We start from the raw sequence: 17356 nt of genomic DNA, 5'->3' as shown, positions 1-17356 counted from the left end.
CCATGGCTTTCATCATCTCTGTGCCAACCATACCTTCATTTATACTTCTGGCCTAAACCACTTTCCCATTTGCCCACTAAACAATTCCACTGGAACGTCTCACAGGCATTTTAAATGTAAGGTTTCAAAAGTCTCCCCAGCCTTTATACCTGACTCATTTACCTTCAAAATTTATATTAAATGTGTCATTTATTTCTATCCCTCCCAAGACCATCTCAGTTTTAACTACTCTTTTTCTCTCATCTGGATTAGTAATAGTTTCCCTCATGATCGCCAGGATTTTACTTTTGCCCTTTTCTGATCTGATCTAGTCTCCACACAGCACACTGAGTGATCTTTCGAAGAAAAGCTGGGTAATATCTGCTGCTCAAAGCTCTTGGGTGACTTCCCACAGACTGCAATAAAATCTAAACTCCTTGCCATAGCTTAGAAGGCCAGTGGTAAAGCCCCCAGACCAACTCTCAACCCATTAATCTTCACTCTCTTTTTATTTACTTGGCTCCCCCCGACCCTTACGCTTCTTCCAATGCTGTGGAATGGGAGGAAATTGACTCCCACATGTGCACGACCTTTCCTGTTATGTGGGAAGGAGAAAACAGAATTTCCATTTTCTTTTTCATTTCTTCCTTTTACAATTTCTACTTTTGAGTATACTTTCTAATGGAAATAATGAGTGTAATTTGTTGTTGTTGTTTAGTTGCTAAGTTGTGCCTAACTCTTTTGTGACCCCATAAGCTGTCGCCCACCAGGCTCCTCTGTCCATTGGATTTCCCAGGCAAGAATACAGGGAGTGGGTTACCATTTCCTTCTCTCCAGGGGATCTTTCCGACCCAGGGATGAAACCCGTCTCCTGTTGGCAGGCCAGTTCCTTACCACTGAGCCACCTGGGAAGCCCAATGAATACATGAATATAATTTATAAGTAAATAAAAATAAGCATGGAGGGTGCTTGCTCAAAAATTTTTTTCTTTCTTTCTTTAGCTGTGTCGGGTCTCAGTTGTGGCATATGGGATCTTCATTATGTTATGTGGAATCTTTCGTGTGGTCGCACAGACTCTCTTGTTTGCAGTGAGTGGGCTTAGTCTCTCTGAGGCATGTGGGATCTTAGTTCCCTGACCAGGGATAGATTGAACCTGCATCCACTGCATTGCAAGGTGGATTCTTAACCACTGGACCATGAGGGAAGTCTCTCAAATATATTTTTCTGATGGAATGTGATTTAAACTTGGAGGAGAATGCTCTAATATGCCAAGGTTTTGGCTTTCTTTTTAAATTCTTCCTCTTTTTTGTGTGTGTTGGTTTGTGATTTTTTTCTTTTTTTTTTAAATCTTAAAGTCTTTGTGCAAATAGGCTCTCTTTACAAGGACATCTCTGTCACCAGCTCAGAGAAGACTTCCCTGATCATCCATCCAATGCCCTTGTCCTTCATGTCTTCCTTCAGGCATTTATGTTTGTGTAGTACCTACCAGTGTGGAAATTGTGTATTTGTTTACTTGTGCTTTGCCTGTCTCCATGTGGCAGTGCATGGTTGTTTAGTTTCGGTCTCTGTACAGTGCTTGGCATAGAACAGGTATTTGCAAAAAAATATTTTTAACTGAATGGATGAGCCTAAGTCATATTTACCATGATATGACTGTGATCTTTCGTCTCTTCCATGTTATTGTTCATGTCATTTCCTACATGGAACCACTTTCCCCTTTCTTTTAAAATCCCAGACCTTGTGTTTTAAAGCCCACCATCTCCCCAACTTTGCATCTGCATCCACATTCCACCCTCAATCTGCCTTCCTGATCCCCTGGCCTGTGGTTTCCTATCAGGACTTGCATTCGCATGGAGTTTACTTGATAATCACTGGATTTACCACTTGCTCTGGCTTCACAGGTGGCAAGGTGATAAAGAACCCACCTGCCAAGGCAGGAGACCCTGGTTCAATACCTGGGTCAGGAAGTTCCCCTGGAGGAGGGCATGGCAACTCACTCCAGTGTTCTTGCCTGGAGAATACCATGGACAAGAGAGCCTGGCAGGCTGCAGTCCATAGGGTTACAAAGAGTTGCATGAGACTGAGTGACTGAGCATGCACTGGCTTCTTTGTATAGATGCCTATTCATACTTTCTTTGTATCTTTTTACCTCCCCTTTGCTTCTTCAGTTCAGTTGCTCAGTCGTGTCCGACTCTTTGTGACCCCATGAATCGCAGCACGCCAGGCCTCCCTGTCCATCACCAACTTCCGAAGTTTACTCAAACTCATGTCCATCGAGTCAGTGATGTCACCCAGCCATCTCATCCTCTGTAGTCCTCTTCTCCTCCTGCCCCCAATCCCTCCCAGCATCAGAGTCTTTTCCAATGAGTCAACTCTTTGCATGGCGTGGCCAAAGTACTGGAGTTTCAGCTTTAGCATCAGTCCTTCCAATGAACACCCAGGACTGATCTCCTTTAGGATGGACTGGTTGGATCTCCTTGCAGTCCAAGGGACTCTCAAGAGTCTTCTCCAACACCACAGTTCAAAAGCATCAATTCTTCGGTGCTCAGCTTTCTTCACAGTCCAACTCGCACATCCATACATGACCACTGGAAAAACCATAGCCTTGACTAGACTGACCTTTGTTGGCAAAGTAATGTCTCTGCTTTTGAATATGCTATCTAGGTTGGTCATAACTTTCCTTCCAAGGAGTAAGCATCTTTTAATTTCATGGCTGCAATCACCATCTGCAGTGATTTTGGAGCCCCCCACCCTCCCCCAAATAAAGTTCCTTTGCTTCTTAGATACTTGCTTAAGTTTTTCTGGTTCTGAACTCATAGCCTAAAAGCCCAAGAGGCCCCAACCCCATCTGGACTTCTGAAATCTCAAACCTAATTCCTATCTACCCTATTATTATCTAGCTTCCTCCCAAAGGGAGGTTCAACACAGCTAACCTCTCTCAGAGATCTGGGTTCACACTGTTCTCCTTAGAGAACATGTCACTTATATCACCCATGTAGACCTGAATTTCTGGTAAGATTTTGAAGTTACAGTCTATATATAATAAGTCCATTCCTTATTTATTTACTTACTTATGTATTTATTTATTCAAGCACTATGTTAACACAGTAACTCAAAACACTAACTCTAAGCCTTTGGGAGCTTCAGAAGGTCTCTTTTTGTGCCACTCAGAATTGAAGCTTTGGTTTTATTTATACTTTGACACCCTGGGAACTGTCAAGTGTGTTTGTGGCAATGTGGACTGAAAACAAATCTCCAAATGTTAGCTGCATGGGGCACATTTTATTTCAGCAGTAAATTTAATTTTTTTTTTTTTTGTTTCCTTAATGGGCATAGTTTTGAGACCTCATTGTTATGGCATATGGAATTTCTCCATACTTTGGGAACTCGAACATATGTGTCAATAAAAGTGACCCCTCTCTCACACTCCAGCCCTTCAACAATCCCCCCATCAGCTTTGTCAACTGTCTGGTCCTCTGATAATCAGAGCAACGCTCCCTCTGAAGAGCCAGGCAAACGTGCCCTGGAATGAAATTATTAATAGAATCTCTAGTTCCTCCACAGAGGCCATTCTCTTCACTTCTTAAATAAATTCTGCCCTTTCTCTAAAATCTTTATTTTACAATGAGAGTTGGTTATCTTAAAATGGAATTTTCTTGTCTTTGATTATGTATTTTTAAATTCATTGATCTTTCTTCAGCACCTAGAAGTCTATGTGGCAATTGTAAGCACTCTAATTATTTACTGAAAACATAAATGAACGTTTCCTCCTTTCTTATAAAGTTAAGGACCAATACCTTTGACACAACCTATACAATGATGCTGCATCACTGGTTCCTGCCTAGTGAAATAGAATTTTCTTTATTTCTTAAATAAACTGCTCATTTACATTTCCTTACATAAAGCAATATAAGTAAAAGGGGATACTTCTGTAATAATATTTTTTCCTTGCTGGTAAAAGAAATAGACAGTTAGAGAAAATATAGAAGATAGCTAATTCTATTCACCAGAGATAACCACTTCTAATACATCTTGTTATGTTTTCTTTTGGAGAAGGAAATGGCAACCCATTCCAGTACTTTTGCCTGGAAAATCCCATGGACAGAGGAGCCTGGTGTTTTCTTTTGGCTGTCTTAACGGGTAAATCTCCAAATAATCTTCTTCATATAAACAGTTTTATACCCTGCAATGTGGTATCTGACAAAGTATTGTTTCATGTCATTAAATGTTTCTTGTAAACATGATTTTTCATGGTTTCTTAATATTCTTCCATATAGATGGATGTCTATATGTTACTTTGTCCCATCTTTAGACATACATATTATTATATCACACATTGTAAATTATATGTTAATCATATAAGCTATACATTAGAAAATATACTTAATTGTACTATTAAACATATTAATAGCATACATATATAACACTTTCATTTGCACACTTGTAGACATTTAGGCTACTACAGATGAGTCCCTAGTACTTTTTTGATGTGCGTATCTTAAGTTCTGTACACATTTCAGATTATTTTTTAGAACAGATTCCTAGAAGTAGAATCACTGTGTTAAAGGATATGAATATTTTTAAGACTCTTGACCTGCATTGCTAAATTGCCTATTTAGAAATGTTGAAATAATTTATACACTGACTAGAAATGTGTGAAAGTATCTAAACTCCCTTAACTCTAGCCAGCACTGATTACTGTCTTTTAAAAAATGGATTAAAAAGAGTACTGTTATCTTAACTTCAGTTTTTAAATCCTGACTACTAATGAGGCTGAATACTTTTTCTGCACTTAGAGTCTCCTTTGAGTTATTTGCTCATGTCTTAGGTTCAGTGATTATTGATTTGTATGAATTCATAGTATCTTAAGGATATTAAACTTGTCTTTCATATTTATTACACATATTTTCAAGTTACTAGACAGATTTTTTTTAACAAACCTCATATTTTTACAGTCAAATCTGTCAATCCTCTACTGATAGACATTATTTACAGGTTTAATCCAAAGGAAGAGAGAAAGAAAGAAAGAAAGACATGTACAAAGAATAATGTAACAAATACCCATGACCTTGTAGGCCAAATTTAACAAATGCTAATATTTTGCTTTTGAGTTTTTAAAAACAAAATTACATGAGATCTTAATTTCCTTCCCAGTAACATTTCCCTCCTTCCCATCCCTTCCTCATTATCCAGAGACAACACCAGCACAAATTTTGTGAGATTATAAATATGCTGTTATAGTTTTATCACAAGTATATGCACCCATAAATAATGCCTAATACTGCTTAGTGTGTTTTAAAAATTTACACAAGCTATTATACTATTCATGTCATACTTTTGCAACTTGCTTATTAAAAATCAATATTATGTTTTTAATATTTATTCCATTTTACTGCTCATGTCTATCAAATTCACTTTCACTTTCTGTATAGCATGACTATACCATGACATTTTTCTCCATCTTTCTAATGATAACATTTGCATTGTTCCTGATTTTTTGATGCAATGTTCAGTTTACTTCTGTTAATTGACATGTTCTCTTGGTGCAAGTATGTGAGAGTTGCACCTAGAAATGGAATTTCAAGATAATAGGGTACATGAATTTAAAATATAACCAGCTACTGCCAGATTGTCCTTTAAAAAACATTGTAAAGGTAAATTTGTCTTAAGCCCTCTTAGGACATAACATTTTTACATGTTTGGTTGAAAGAAATGAGCATTTCTTACTTAAATGCTCTCATTGAAAGAAAGAAAAAGAGATAAAGGAAGGAAGGAGAGGGAGAAAGAGAGAAGGAGGGAGGGAGGGCAGGTGAGAGGGAAGGAAGAAGAAAGAAGGGAAGAAAGAAGACATAAAAATATGTGAGGAAACAGATTTGTCAATTAACTAGATAAGGGAAATCCTTTGTGGGGGAAATGCCTATAGCATTTTTTTCTGATTAGTTATAAATGCAATGAACACTTCTGGAAAGTGTACACCGCCCCTTGTTACTCATTCCCCTTGTTAGCTAGCTGTCATTTATGAATCTAATTATTGCTATGTATTTTTAATTACTTTTTCTTTTTTAAGTAGATCTACCTGATATTTACTTAAGTACATAATCTCATATGTCATGTATGAACATTCTTATCTTTTTATATCTTTGCCAAAACCTTATTGCCACAATTTTTTATTCTTGATAGTCTGATCATTGTAAAATGGTACTTCATTTTTAATATTTTAAATCAATTATTTCAACGACTTTCAGTGAGTCTAAACATCTTTTCTTAGGTGTTTTGGCCACTTGAGTTTTTGTTCACTGAACTTTCTGTTCATGTGTCTTGCCCAGTTTTCTCTTGGGTTGGTTGTCTCTTCCTTGCTGATGTGTAGGAGAGCTTGTGTCAGTTAAACGTATTTTAAATAACTGCTCCCACCCAGGTTATGCTGTTATGCTTGCCTTTTAACTTTGTTATGGTATAATTTGTCATACAGAAATTTAAACTTTTTATGTAGTCAAATCTATTCATTTTTCCTTTATGATCTCTGTTTACTTAGGTCTTAAACTTTTATCCTGAGGTCATAAAGACAACCATTGTTATTTTTGTCTAATTGTTGTAAAGTTTCACTGATTCCATTTAGAGCTGTATTTGGAGTTAATTTATTCATGATAGTGTCAAGACAGCATTGAATTTTATCTTTTCAATCTGGAAAAATCGCATATCCCTATGCTGCTAAGTCACTTCGATTGTGTCCGACTCTGTGCGACCCCATAGAAGGCAGCCCACCAGGCTCCCCCATCCCTGGGATTCTCCAGGCAAGAACACTGGAGTGGGTTGCCATTTCCTTCTCCAATGCATGAAAGTGAAAAGTGAAAGTGAAGTTGCTCAGTCGTGTCCGACCCTCAGCAACCCCATGGACTGCAGCCTTCCAGGCTCCTCCATCCATGGGATTTTCCAGGCAAGAGTACTGGAGTGGGGTGCCATTGCCTTCTCCGACATATCCCTATACTGCTTTTTAAATACTTTATTTTCTCCTCACTGATTGGAAATCTCCCTTCTATCATCTATCAAGTATGCATATATTCTTGGAACTAGCTCTGGACTCTATATTCCTTACTATTAATTTATCCCTGTAGCAATAATCATCCCCTCATCTTATTGTGCTTTTACAATAAGTTTTCATTTCCTAGTAGAAAAAATTTTCTCCTCTCTGTTCTTTTTCAGAACTGTTTTGTTTATTCTCAAATTTAGGATCAGTTTGTCTAATTCCATGAAGAAATTCTGTTGCTATTATGGTTGGAAATAAATTATATTTATAATCTGAGAGTAATTTCCATTTGCATAATCAGTGTTCCTAGCCAGGGGAAGAGCATATCTTTCCATTAATCCAGGTTTAAAAAAATGTTTTTATTACTATTTAAAATCAAGATAACTAGTAAAGATAGGTACGTTATACACCCATAACAAACATAAAAACTATAGTTTTTAACAGAACAGAAGGTTGTTCCTTGCTCATGTAAAGTGTGTGTGTGTGTGTGTGTGTGCGCGCGTGCGCACGTGTGTAGGGGGTTCTGGGTAACTCTCCAGAGAAGCCATCTTCTGTGTGGGAGTTTGGAGTTGCAGGCTGTGGCCATCGTTCTGACCAGTCAATATCAACATTTGCTTCTGCAATCTCCATGGTAGGGGAAGAGAGGCAAGATGAAGAGACAAGCACTGGTTCTTCAAAGTGGTTCTTAAAAGCTTCTGACTGGAGTGATACAGGGCTTCCCTGGTGGCCCAGATGGTAAAGCGTCTGCCTGCAATGTGGGAGACCTGGGTTCGATCCCTGGGTTGGGAAGATTCCCTGGAGAAGGAAATGGCAACCCACTCCAGTACTCTTGCCTGGAAAATTCCATGGATGGAGGAGCCTGGAGTGATACATATCCCTTTTTATATATCATTTGCTGAAGCAAGTCACATGTCCAAGGCTTATTGCAAGAGGCAGGGAATTGTAATCTTACAAGCACAGAGTAGAGAAAACCCAGAGTATTGGTGTTGGCCCTCATGCCACCATGGTGTACGCTTGTGCTCCTGCTCTGCCACTGACGAGTTGTGTCATCTGTAACAAGTCCCTATGCTTCCAACTGCAACATCTGGAAAGTGATAGGATTTATTTATTTATCCAATTGGTGCATGCATGTGTGCTAAGTCACTTCAGTCATGTCTGGCTCTTTGTGATCCTATTGACTGTAACTCGCCAGTCTCCTGCATCTCCTGCCTTGGCACGTGGGTTCTTTACTGCTAGCACCACCTGGGAAGCCTTATTCAATTGGTCCTTATTATTTATTGGGAGCCTGACTTAGCAGCTGCAGCAGCAACCATGTGTCAGGCACTGTGTGACTCTGGAAATATAATGGTAAAAACAGTGCGATCCTTGCCTTCAAGAAGTTTGCAATTTAATAGATATCTTACTGTTGATGTTCAGTTCTAAAATTCCAAGATTTTATTTTAAAAATTCTCAATAACAAACTCTCCAGAGAATTTTTTTTTCTTTTTTCTTTTCTTTTTTCTTTTAAATTTTATTTTATTTTTAAACTTTACATAACTGTATTAGTTTTGCCAAATATTCCAGAGACTTAGGTATTTTCTCAGAAGTTTCTTCCTTCTTTGTATAACTGAATTTAGTTGGCTGCAATGTAATTCTATCACAGCAACAGATAAACACCTGCCCATAATTTTCAAATTACTAGCATGAGTACAGACTGGCACAGGTGGTGCCAAGAAAGCAGACGTTGGACCATTCTCACAGCTGTTTTGAATTTAATGAGAAGACTACTTCATAAAATAAAGATAACTGCTGCTAAGTCGCTTCAGTCATGTCCGACTCTGTGCGACCCCATAGGCTGCAGCCCACCAGGCTCCTACGTCCCTGGGATTCTCCAGGCAAGGACACTGGAGTGGGTTGCCATTTCCTAATCAATTTGATTGGGAAATACCTGGGCTGATAACCTTGCCACATAATGTACATTCCAGATGTCAAAGCTTTTTTCTAATACTTATGAGTAAACCAAATTATAAAACTTCTGAAATTTCTAAAACATTTTGTTCTACAATTAATTGTTCCCTAGAGGAATATTTATTGGTATGAACTAGAAGAAATATGAATAAGCATACTTGTGAGCATGTACAAAACTTGTTTGGCATGTTTTTTTTCCCAATCTCTTAGGACTTGATGCTGCCTGCCAAGTTTTAATTTACTAGTTCCCTCTAGTTAAAATACAGCTCACAGAGAAACATTGCTAAGAATTTGAGGCATTGTCTTTAAACATGATACAATAGTTCAAAATTTGCATGAAATAAGGAAAGAATTCCATTCTACTTTGCATTGATGCAATTATGGGATTTCCTTTATTTTTCATACTACATATCTAATTCTTAAACCAAAGTCAAAAATAGTGATGCAATAATAGAATGTAGTTTCAGTGTCTTACATACCATACTAACTAAACTTTTGACTAATTACTACCATTTCCCTTTTTTTCACAACCCTTTAGCACTTAAGAGGTATTGAGTTTGTTTCACAATATAACAGTTTTTTTTTTAATTAATTTGCTAGTTGTTTATACTTTGAATTTATTTAATATTAGTATGTTTGCTCCCCTTTTTAATAGTAAAACAAGGACAAAGACCAAGATCATACACTCCTAGAATCTCTGGTTTCATCAGTAAGCATCCAATGCTTATTACCGGGCTTTCTTGAAAGCAAAATAAGGATAATTAGGTTCTCTGAATATGAGAAGGGAGAGATCAATAACCATTTTCTATTCTCATTAGCCATGTTCTCCCTGAGTGATTCAACTTACTGTCATGACATCAAGTGCTATCTTTGACACCTGAGTCCAATATCTCCAGTTCTGGCTTTCTTCCTAAGTTCCACACTGGTAATTCAAAGACCATCACCACTTGGTTATCTACACAAACAACTCGTGGTCAAAATGTGTAAACCAGAATGATTTATCTTCTTCCTCCACATCAGCTTCCTTTGTGGTCAACTTTTTAAAGATGGTGCCATTATCCATTGGCCATAGATACACCTGGAGTCATTTTTGGTTCTTCCATCTTCCTTATCAGGGACCAAGTCCTGTTGATTCTGCTTCTTTACTGCCTCTTGAATCCATCCTCTTCCTATAACTTCCAACTTCGGTTCAGGCTTTCATTTCCTACCTGACTACAGTGGTCACTTCCTTCATAGTCTTCCTGTCTCCAGTCAGGCTTCCTCCAATTATTCTCCATACCTAGGCCTGTGGCCCTTTTCAATGTGATCACAGCAGTGAGCATCCACTTCCAGTTTCACTCTATTGACTGGGTGGGCATGGTTCCACTTTCCGGTCTTTTCCAGTTTGAGGGCCTGTTCAGGAGGTCTTGGTCAACTGTTTCCTGAGAGAGATGTCCCTATTTCCACACTCCTAAAATGCTCTAGTTCACATCATCCATGCCTGTCGTAACAGAGCTCTTTCTCACCCTGACCATGCTCTCTTCCTTCCTGTTCATCTTGTCGTCCTTCTCTAACTCTGTGGTGACAGCAGAGGGTCAAGTGATGAGAGGAAGTATGCAGGGAAGAAATGAAAAGCCCCAAAGAACCTAAAGTCCAATTGCTCTTTCCTCTTCAGTCCTAGAGTTGTCTATCTGTAAAATGTTTTCCATTTCTGTGTGGCTCTGAGTGGGCTGTATTATGTCAGTCTGGGAGCCTCAAAAGGCAGTGACTCTGTCTACTGATATCACTAGGTCCTGAATCCACTATAGCATGACATGTAAATCATTACTTAGTGTCTTCTGATAATAATAAAAGAAAGGAAAGGAAAGAATAGGAAAAATTGAACCATTAAGAAAAAGCAAACTCTTTCATCTTGAATCTTGGCTAAAAATAACATGTGCAAAGAAAGAAGCATTTACCTTCTGCTGTGGGAATGTGGACTCTATCATGGCTGTTTCAAAGCTGTGAGCACCCCCTGCCTGAGTCTTCTCCCATAGAGCTCTGAGGAATTGTACAGAATGACTCTGAATGGACAGCGGCTCAGGAAACAGGCTCTGAAAGGGCATTCATGAGAGAAACATGACATGTTATCTCTTGTCCCAACAATATTGTGTGATGGCTGCAAAGCACTAGTCTTGGTCTGAACTTAAAAATGGTTTAAATAAAGCTACAGAGAAATCTATTTTGCAGATCAAATGTACAGTACATTTCATGCTTTCTACTTTTTTAATAGAAAATTTAACTTATTAAATAGCGTTTTCAAGACAGTTGATATTGATTTCTATAAATATGCCTAACCTTTGTAAGGAGAAGGCAATGGCACCCCTCTCCAGTACTCTTGCCTGGAAAATCCCATGGACGGAGGAGCCTGGTAGGCTGCAGTCCATGGGGTAGCTAAGAGTCGGACACGACTGAGCAACTTCACTTTCACTTTTCACTTTCATGCATTGGAGAAGGAAATGGCAACTCACTCCAGTGTTCTTGCCTGGAGAATCCCAGGGACGGGGGAGCCTGGTGGGCTGCTGTCTATGGGGTCGCACAGAGTCGGACAGGACTGAAGTGACTTAGCAGCAGCAGCAACCTTTGTAAACTAGTGTTTATATCAATCACTTCTCAAGGATGTTACTTAATTGGAAAATGGCTAATATAAATATTCATATTTATTTTTCAAAGATCTGAGAATTAAGGTATAAAATTAGAGTACAAATATCAAGTTTTTTCAGGGCTTCCCAGGTGGCGCTAATGGTAAAGAACTCACTAGGCAATGCAGGAGACATAAGGGACGTGGGTTTGCTCCCTGGGTCAGGAAGATCCCCTGGAGGAGGGCATGGCAACCCACTCCAGTATTCTTGCCTGGAGAATCCCCATGGACAGAGAAGCCTGGGGGCTACAGTCCACAGAGTTGCAGAGCTGGACACAACTTAGCATGCAGCATGCATACATCAAGTTTATTTATACAGAGTAAATCATGAATAATAGACATTAAATAACCAACAGTCCATTATTCAATTGCTCAGATATGAACAGTGTAAAGGAGGGTTGGGAAAAGAAAAACATTTTCAGTCCTAAAGTGTATAATGGCTGAATATTCTTAGAGCTTTAAGATATTTTAAGTTTTGGACAATAAGATTGTTAACATAAGAAAAAATTACATTTACATATATTTCATTCAAGTCAATGAAAATAAAAATTTCAAAGGAAAATTTAGATTGTATGTTTAATAAATTATGTGTTTAACAGTCATTTACATGTGATGTTATACCTAAGAATGTGAGAGGTGTCTCAATTCAAGGAAATAATTTTATACAAACATACAGAACATAAAGGCACACAATTACACACACACGCGCACATGCACACACACACAAAATATAATATATATAATATATATTATCCTTCATGTGTGAGGTGTAAAAAAATAATGATATTGGCTTATAAAATCCCATTTTCAATGTCAATGAGTGTCCAAATATTGACTTACGAGACTCTCTAGATAGTCTCTGTGTACATGGTTTCTATTTAGTAAGTGTATAACAATTCTTTTCCAGAAAAATTTCATTATTATCCTCCTCAACATGAACTATTTTTGGTACTTAGTGGGAAAAGGTGGAGGATTGTATACTCTGAGTAAGTTGCTGACAGGTTTAAAAAGGTTAAGAGCCAGTAACAGATTAATGTGAAACCCAAAATGTGTATACATCTGGGAATTTCTTGATTATTATCAGAAATGTATACAGCATATGACCATTCACTTAAAAAAGAGCAGGACCTGATGTAATTAATCATCATTCCAAAGAGGTCCATTTAGACTGGAATCTCTTAATTTGAGAACTCCATCATGAGTCTGTAAATTGACAGAGAAAGGAAAAAGTCTAGCCCAGCATACTAGGCTCGTATGGGTTTGTAACTGTCAAATCAAAGATATGATATTTTTAGTTATCCCAAAGTCAGGTTTCATCCAGATCACACAGTATCAAAGGTGTAGAAAAAGAAAGGAAACATTATGGTAAAAAGAACAAAGAAAAAAAACCTAGATGTTTGTTGGTGATTTTGCTCAAAAAGAAAAAACAAAGACTCAGACTAAGTCAATAAAATAAGACAGAAAGGGCAAAGATAAAATCAAGCTTTCTTGGTCTGTTTTCAGAAAACTGACAACTGTGAAGAATAAAGCCAAAGATGAAACCAAGTACAAAATCACTGATGAAAACTACTTGAAAAACATTAGTAAAGTAGGAGAAGAAGGTTTTTATTTCAAGAAAAGGAAGAAAATCAATGCTGTTTTTTACATTCATATACACTTTCTTTTGTGCTGGGTCTTGGTTGCGGCGCTCAGGCTTTCTCTAGTTGCGGGGAGCTGGGGCTGCCTTTGCCACAGCGCACGCGCTTCTTGTTCTGCGGTTTCTCATCTCTAGGTGCGGAGCACAGGCTCTAGAGTGTGTGGGCTTTCCTAGTTGCTGCAGGTGGGCTCAGTAGTTGTGGCCATGGGCTTAGTTGCTCTGAGGCATGTGGAATCTTGTCAGACCAGGGGTCAAACCTGTGTCCCCTGCATTGGCAGGTGGATTCTTGACCATTGTACCACCAGGGAAGTCCCTATATTCATATACAATTTGATTCATGTCAAAATATGAGTTGTTCTCTACAAGATATGATTACGTGTTCTTGAGACTTCATATAGAAAAAGATGGTATCCCTGAGCCATGTCTAAATTGTCTCTTTTCTTTCTTAATTGTTATAGTTCCACTTTACAACTATGATACATTCAGCATTAAAATTCATTTTTTTCTTAATAAACCTGCCCCATTTTATAAAGAAATATAACTGTCTGATTAGTGACTTTCATTGGGACTATTACAGAAATATTTTATTGATAGAAGTAAAGAAACTTATTATTACTTGGCCTAATTTTTAACCATTTTGTAACATTTGCATTCTCCTTTTTCTGCCTCTACCCTCTCTGTTCCTGCCAGCAATCCCCATTTCGTTTTAAACACAAGTGAAGACCACTGGGTCAGGAGTCAGGCAGTCTGAGTTCTGTCCTTCAATTTGCTTATTTGGAAAAATGATGTCTAAGATTCCTCCTATTACTAACATTTTGTAATCCATATTCAAATTTTATTGAAAGTTTAATGCATTCAAGATAAGCATTTCCAAACAAGAATCTTTTCTTGGTGCTAAAAATCTTTGTATCAAATTCTTTGTTGTTTAAACTCCTCTTTATGTAACTTTACCTCTATATGTAAATTCTATATAGAAAAGTGGCATTCCAGTGTTTTAACAATGTCAAAAAAGATATGCTGACTCCAGAGTTATTTGGAGACTGGGAAATAATGCCTAGCTCTCCATAAGGAAAGCTGTCCACCCCCAGTAAGTGATTTTTTGTTGTTATCATTGAACAAAAAATATTTTCCCATTTATTCTTTTTTTTTTTTTTAGAGTGAAAAGATATTCAAGATAATAGGCTTGTCTTCCTGATTACTAATCTAGGGCCTTTTATAAGGAAACTATCCTAAAATATAGAAAAAAATCCATGTTAAAAATTACTAATGAGAGTGTTCTAGTTTCATTCTTTTACAAGTGGTTGACCAGAGTTCCCAGCACCACTTGTTAAAGAGATTGTCTTTAATCCATTGTATATTCTTGCCTCCTTTGTCGAAGATAAGGTGTCCATATGTGCGTGGATTTATCTCTGGGCTTTCTATTTTGTTCCATTGATCTATATTTCTGTCTTTGTGCCAGTACCATACTGTCTTGATAACTGTGGCTTTGTAGTAGAGCCTGAAGTCAGGTAGGTTGATTCCTCCAGTTCCATTCTTCTTTCTCAAGATCGCTTTGGCTATTCGAGGTTTTTTGTTTTTCCATACAAATTGTGAAATTATTTGTTCTAGCTCTGTGAAGAATGCTGTTGGTAGCTTGATAGGGATTGCATTGAATCTATAGATTGCTTTGGGTAGTATACTCATTTTCACTACATTGATTCTTCCTATCCATGAACATGGTATATTTCTCCATCTGTTAGTGTCCTCTTTGATTTCTTTCACCAGTGTTTTATAGTTTTCTATATATAGGTCTTTAGATTCTTTAGGTAGATATATTCCTAAGTATTTTATTCTTTCCGTTGCAATGGTGAATGGAATTGTTTCCTTAATTTCTCTTTCTGTTTTCTCATTATTAGTGTATAGGAATGCAAGGGATTTCTGTGTGTTGATTTTATATCCTGCAACTTTACTATAGTCATTGATTAGTTCTAGTAATTTTCTGGTGGAGTCTTTAGGGTTTTCTATGTAGAGGATCATGTCATCTGCAAACAGTGAGAGCTTTACTTCTTCTTTTCCAATTTGGATTCCTTTTATTTCTTTTTCTGTTCTGATTGCTGTGGCCAAAACTTCCAAAACTATGTTGAATAGTAATGGTGAAAGTGGGCACCCTTGTCTTGTTCCTGACTTTAGAGGAAATGCTTTCAATTTTTCACCATTGAGGATAATGTTTGCTGTGGGTTTGTCATATATAGCTTTGATTATGTTGAGGTATGTTCCTTCTATTCCTGCTTTCTGGAGAGTTTTGATCATAAATGGATGTTGAATTTTGTCAAAGGCTTTCTCTGCATCTATTGAGATAATCATATGGTTTTTATTTTTCAATTTGTTAATATGGTGTATTACATTGATTGATTTGCGGATATTGAAGAATCCTTGCATCCCTGGGACATTGAAACATGTAAAATATCATGTATGAAATGAGTTGCCAGTCCAGGTTCGATGCACGATACTGCATGCTTGGGGCTGGTGCACTGGGACGACCCAGAGGGATGGAATGGGGAGGGAGGAGGGAGGAGGGTTCAGGATGGGGAACACATGTATACCTGTGGCGGATTCATTTTGATATTTGGCAAATCTAATACAGTTATGTAAAGTTTAAAAATAAAATAAAATTAAAAAAAAAATTACTAATGAAATGTGTATGCATTGTTATTATTTGCATATTACTCTGGTCAAAGAGTAATTCAGTAAAAATGATTATAAACTCATACCTGGCTCATTAAGGAGCCATGTTGAACTTGAATTATACATACCTGCTGAAACAGGAACATGATTTGGATCCATGGCTGAGGTTCTTGACTGATGAGAATAAAACTGGATTTACTGTAGAGGCAGTAATGACCCTTCAGGGAACAAGTGAAGAACAGCTTTGCTACACAACTTCTAACAGAATCTGGAAACAAATAAACATAGCATTAAACATTAGATTCTTCCCAGAGTTACACCTTATACTGCAACATACAGACACCTTTAGAAATACATTCTTTAGTTTTCAGTCTGTGAGTTAATAGTTTCAACAACTGTCGATTTGGGAGTAGATCCATCTTATGGAATGTAGATTAATATGAAGTTGCTTCAAGCAAGTGTATTCAATCCCTCTTTCTCTTTTATTAACAATGCATGAGAAGTCTCAAAGCAAGTCACAATGGAGGAAAAAAAACTCATACCAATGAAAAGGGAGACAGGTGTCATTTCCATCTGAGTGGGCACTTTGAAATGATAACCTGGGAAGTATAAGCAAATGAATGAAGGAAATCCAGGCATTTGTCTGGGCAGAGATGGTGTGCTATGGCCAGAGCACTGTTATTTTGGTTACACAGAGGCCGCAGAGACAACCTCCAGAATAACTCTAGTCAGGAATGTGGCTTCCTGTGAATGGGTCTGGTTTGAGAAGGTCATTTCATCTTGAAGAGTTTCAGCAGGAAAACTTAAAGCAATCATCTTTAGGGGCAAGAAAGTGGGGGAACATGGTGGTGGTAGCATAGAGCAGAGGTAGTGAAGAACTGTGTTGAGGAATCATTTGATATTTACAACCCTACAAGATAGGTATTAATTTTTTTTTTTTTTTCAGTTGCCACACATGGGATCTAGTTCCCTGACCAGGCATCAAACCCAGGGATTTGGGAGCACACAGGTTTGGCCACTGGACCACCAGAGAACTCCCCAGGTGTTAACTCTTTCTGTTGTAAATATGAGGAAACCTAGCCCATTAACTCCTGCCTGGAAAACCCCATGGATGGAGGAGCCTGATGGGCTGTAGTCCATGGGGTCGCTGGGAGTCGGACATGACTGAGCGACTTCACTTTCACTTTTCACTTTCATGCATTGGAGAAGGAAATGGCAACCCACTCCAGTGTTCTTGCCTGGAGAATCCCAGGGACGGGGGAGCCTAGTGGGCTGTCGTCCATGGGGTCACACAGAGTTGGACACGACTGAAGTCACTTAGCAGCAACAGCCCATTAAAGGGTCAGCTTATTAAGCCATCGTGACTGCCTTGTTCAGCTCTCTAGCTCTGGCATGTGGCGTACAATAGGTGCTCTAAAGAGAGTATCTGCAGAGATGAATGAGGCTC

The 17356-nt window shown here is 38.1% G+C and overlaps 1 protein-coding gene across 4 annotated transcripts in view; it reads right to left on the bottom strand.

Annotated features, from left to right (window-relative positions):
• Positions 1 to 17356, bottom strand: part of VEPH1 (ventricular zone expressed PH domain containing 1) — a 287956-nt gene that overhangs the window by 59992 nt on the left and 210608 nt on the right. For 3 of the 4 annotated variants that reach the window (XM_025289274.3, XM_025289293.3, XM_025289271.3), the window contains exons 10-11: positions 16038 to 16177; positions 10888 to 11022 (exon numbers count right to left, since the gene is read on the bottom strand). In XM_025289274.3, coding sequence (XP_025145059.3) covers positions 10888 to 11022; positions 16038 to 16177 — 275 coding nt within the window. The remainder of the gene's footprint in view (positions 1 to 10887; positions 11023 to 16037; positions 16178 to 17356) is intronic. The other variant, XM_025289289.3, reaches the window with a different exon arrangement.

The sequence above is a fragment of the Bubalus bubalis genome, chromosome 1, assembly GCF_019923935.1.
Source record: "Bubalus bubalis isolate 160015118507 breed Murrah chromosome 1, NDDB_SH_1, whole genome shotgun sequence".
Lineage (NCBI taxonomy): Eukaryota > Metazoa > Chordata > Mammalia > Artiodactyla > Bovidae > Bubalus > Bubalus bubalis.
The sequence above is the reverse complement of the archived record's forward strand: the minus strand, read 5'-3'. Positions and strand labels throughout refer to the sequence as shown.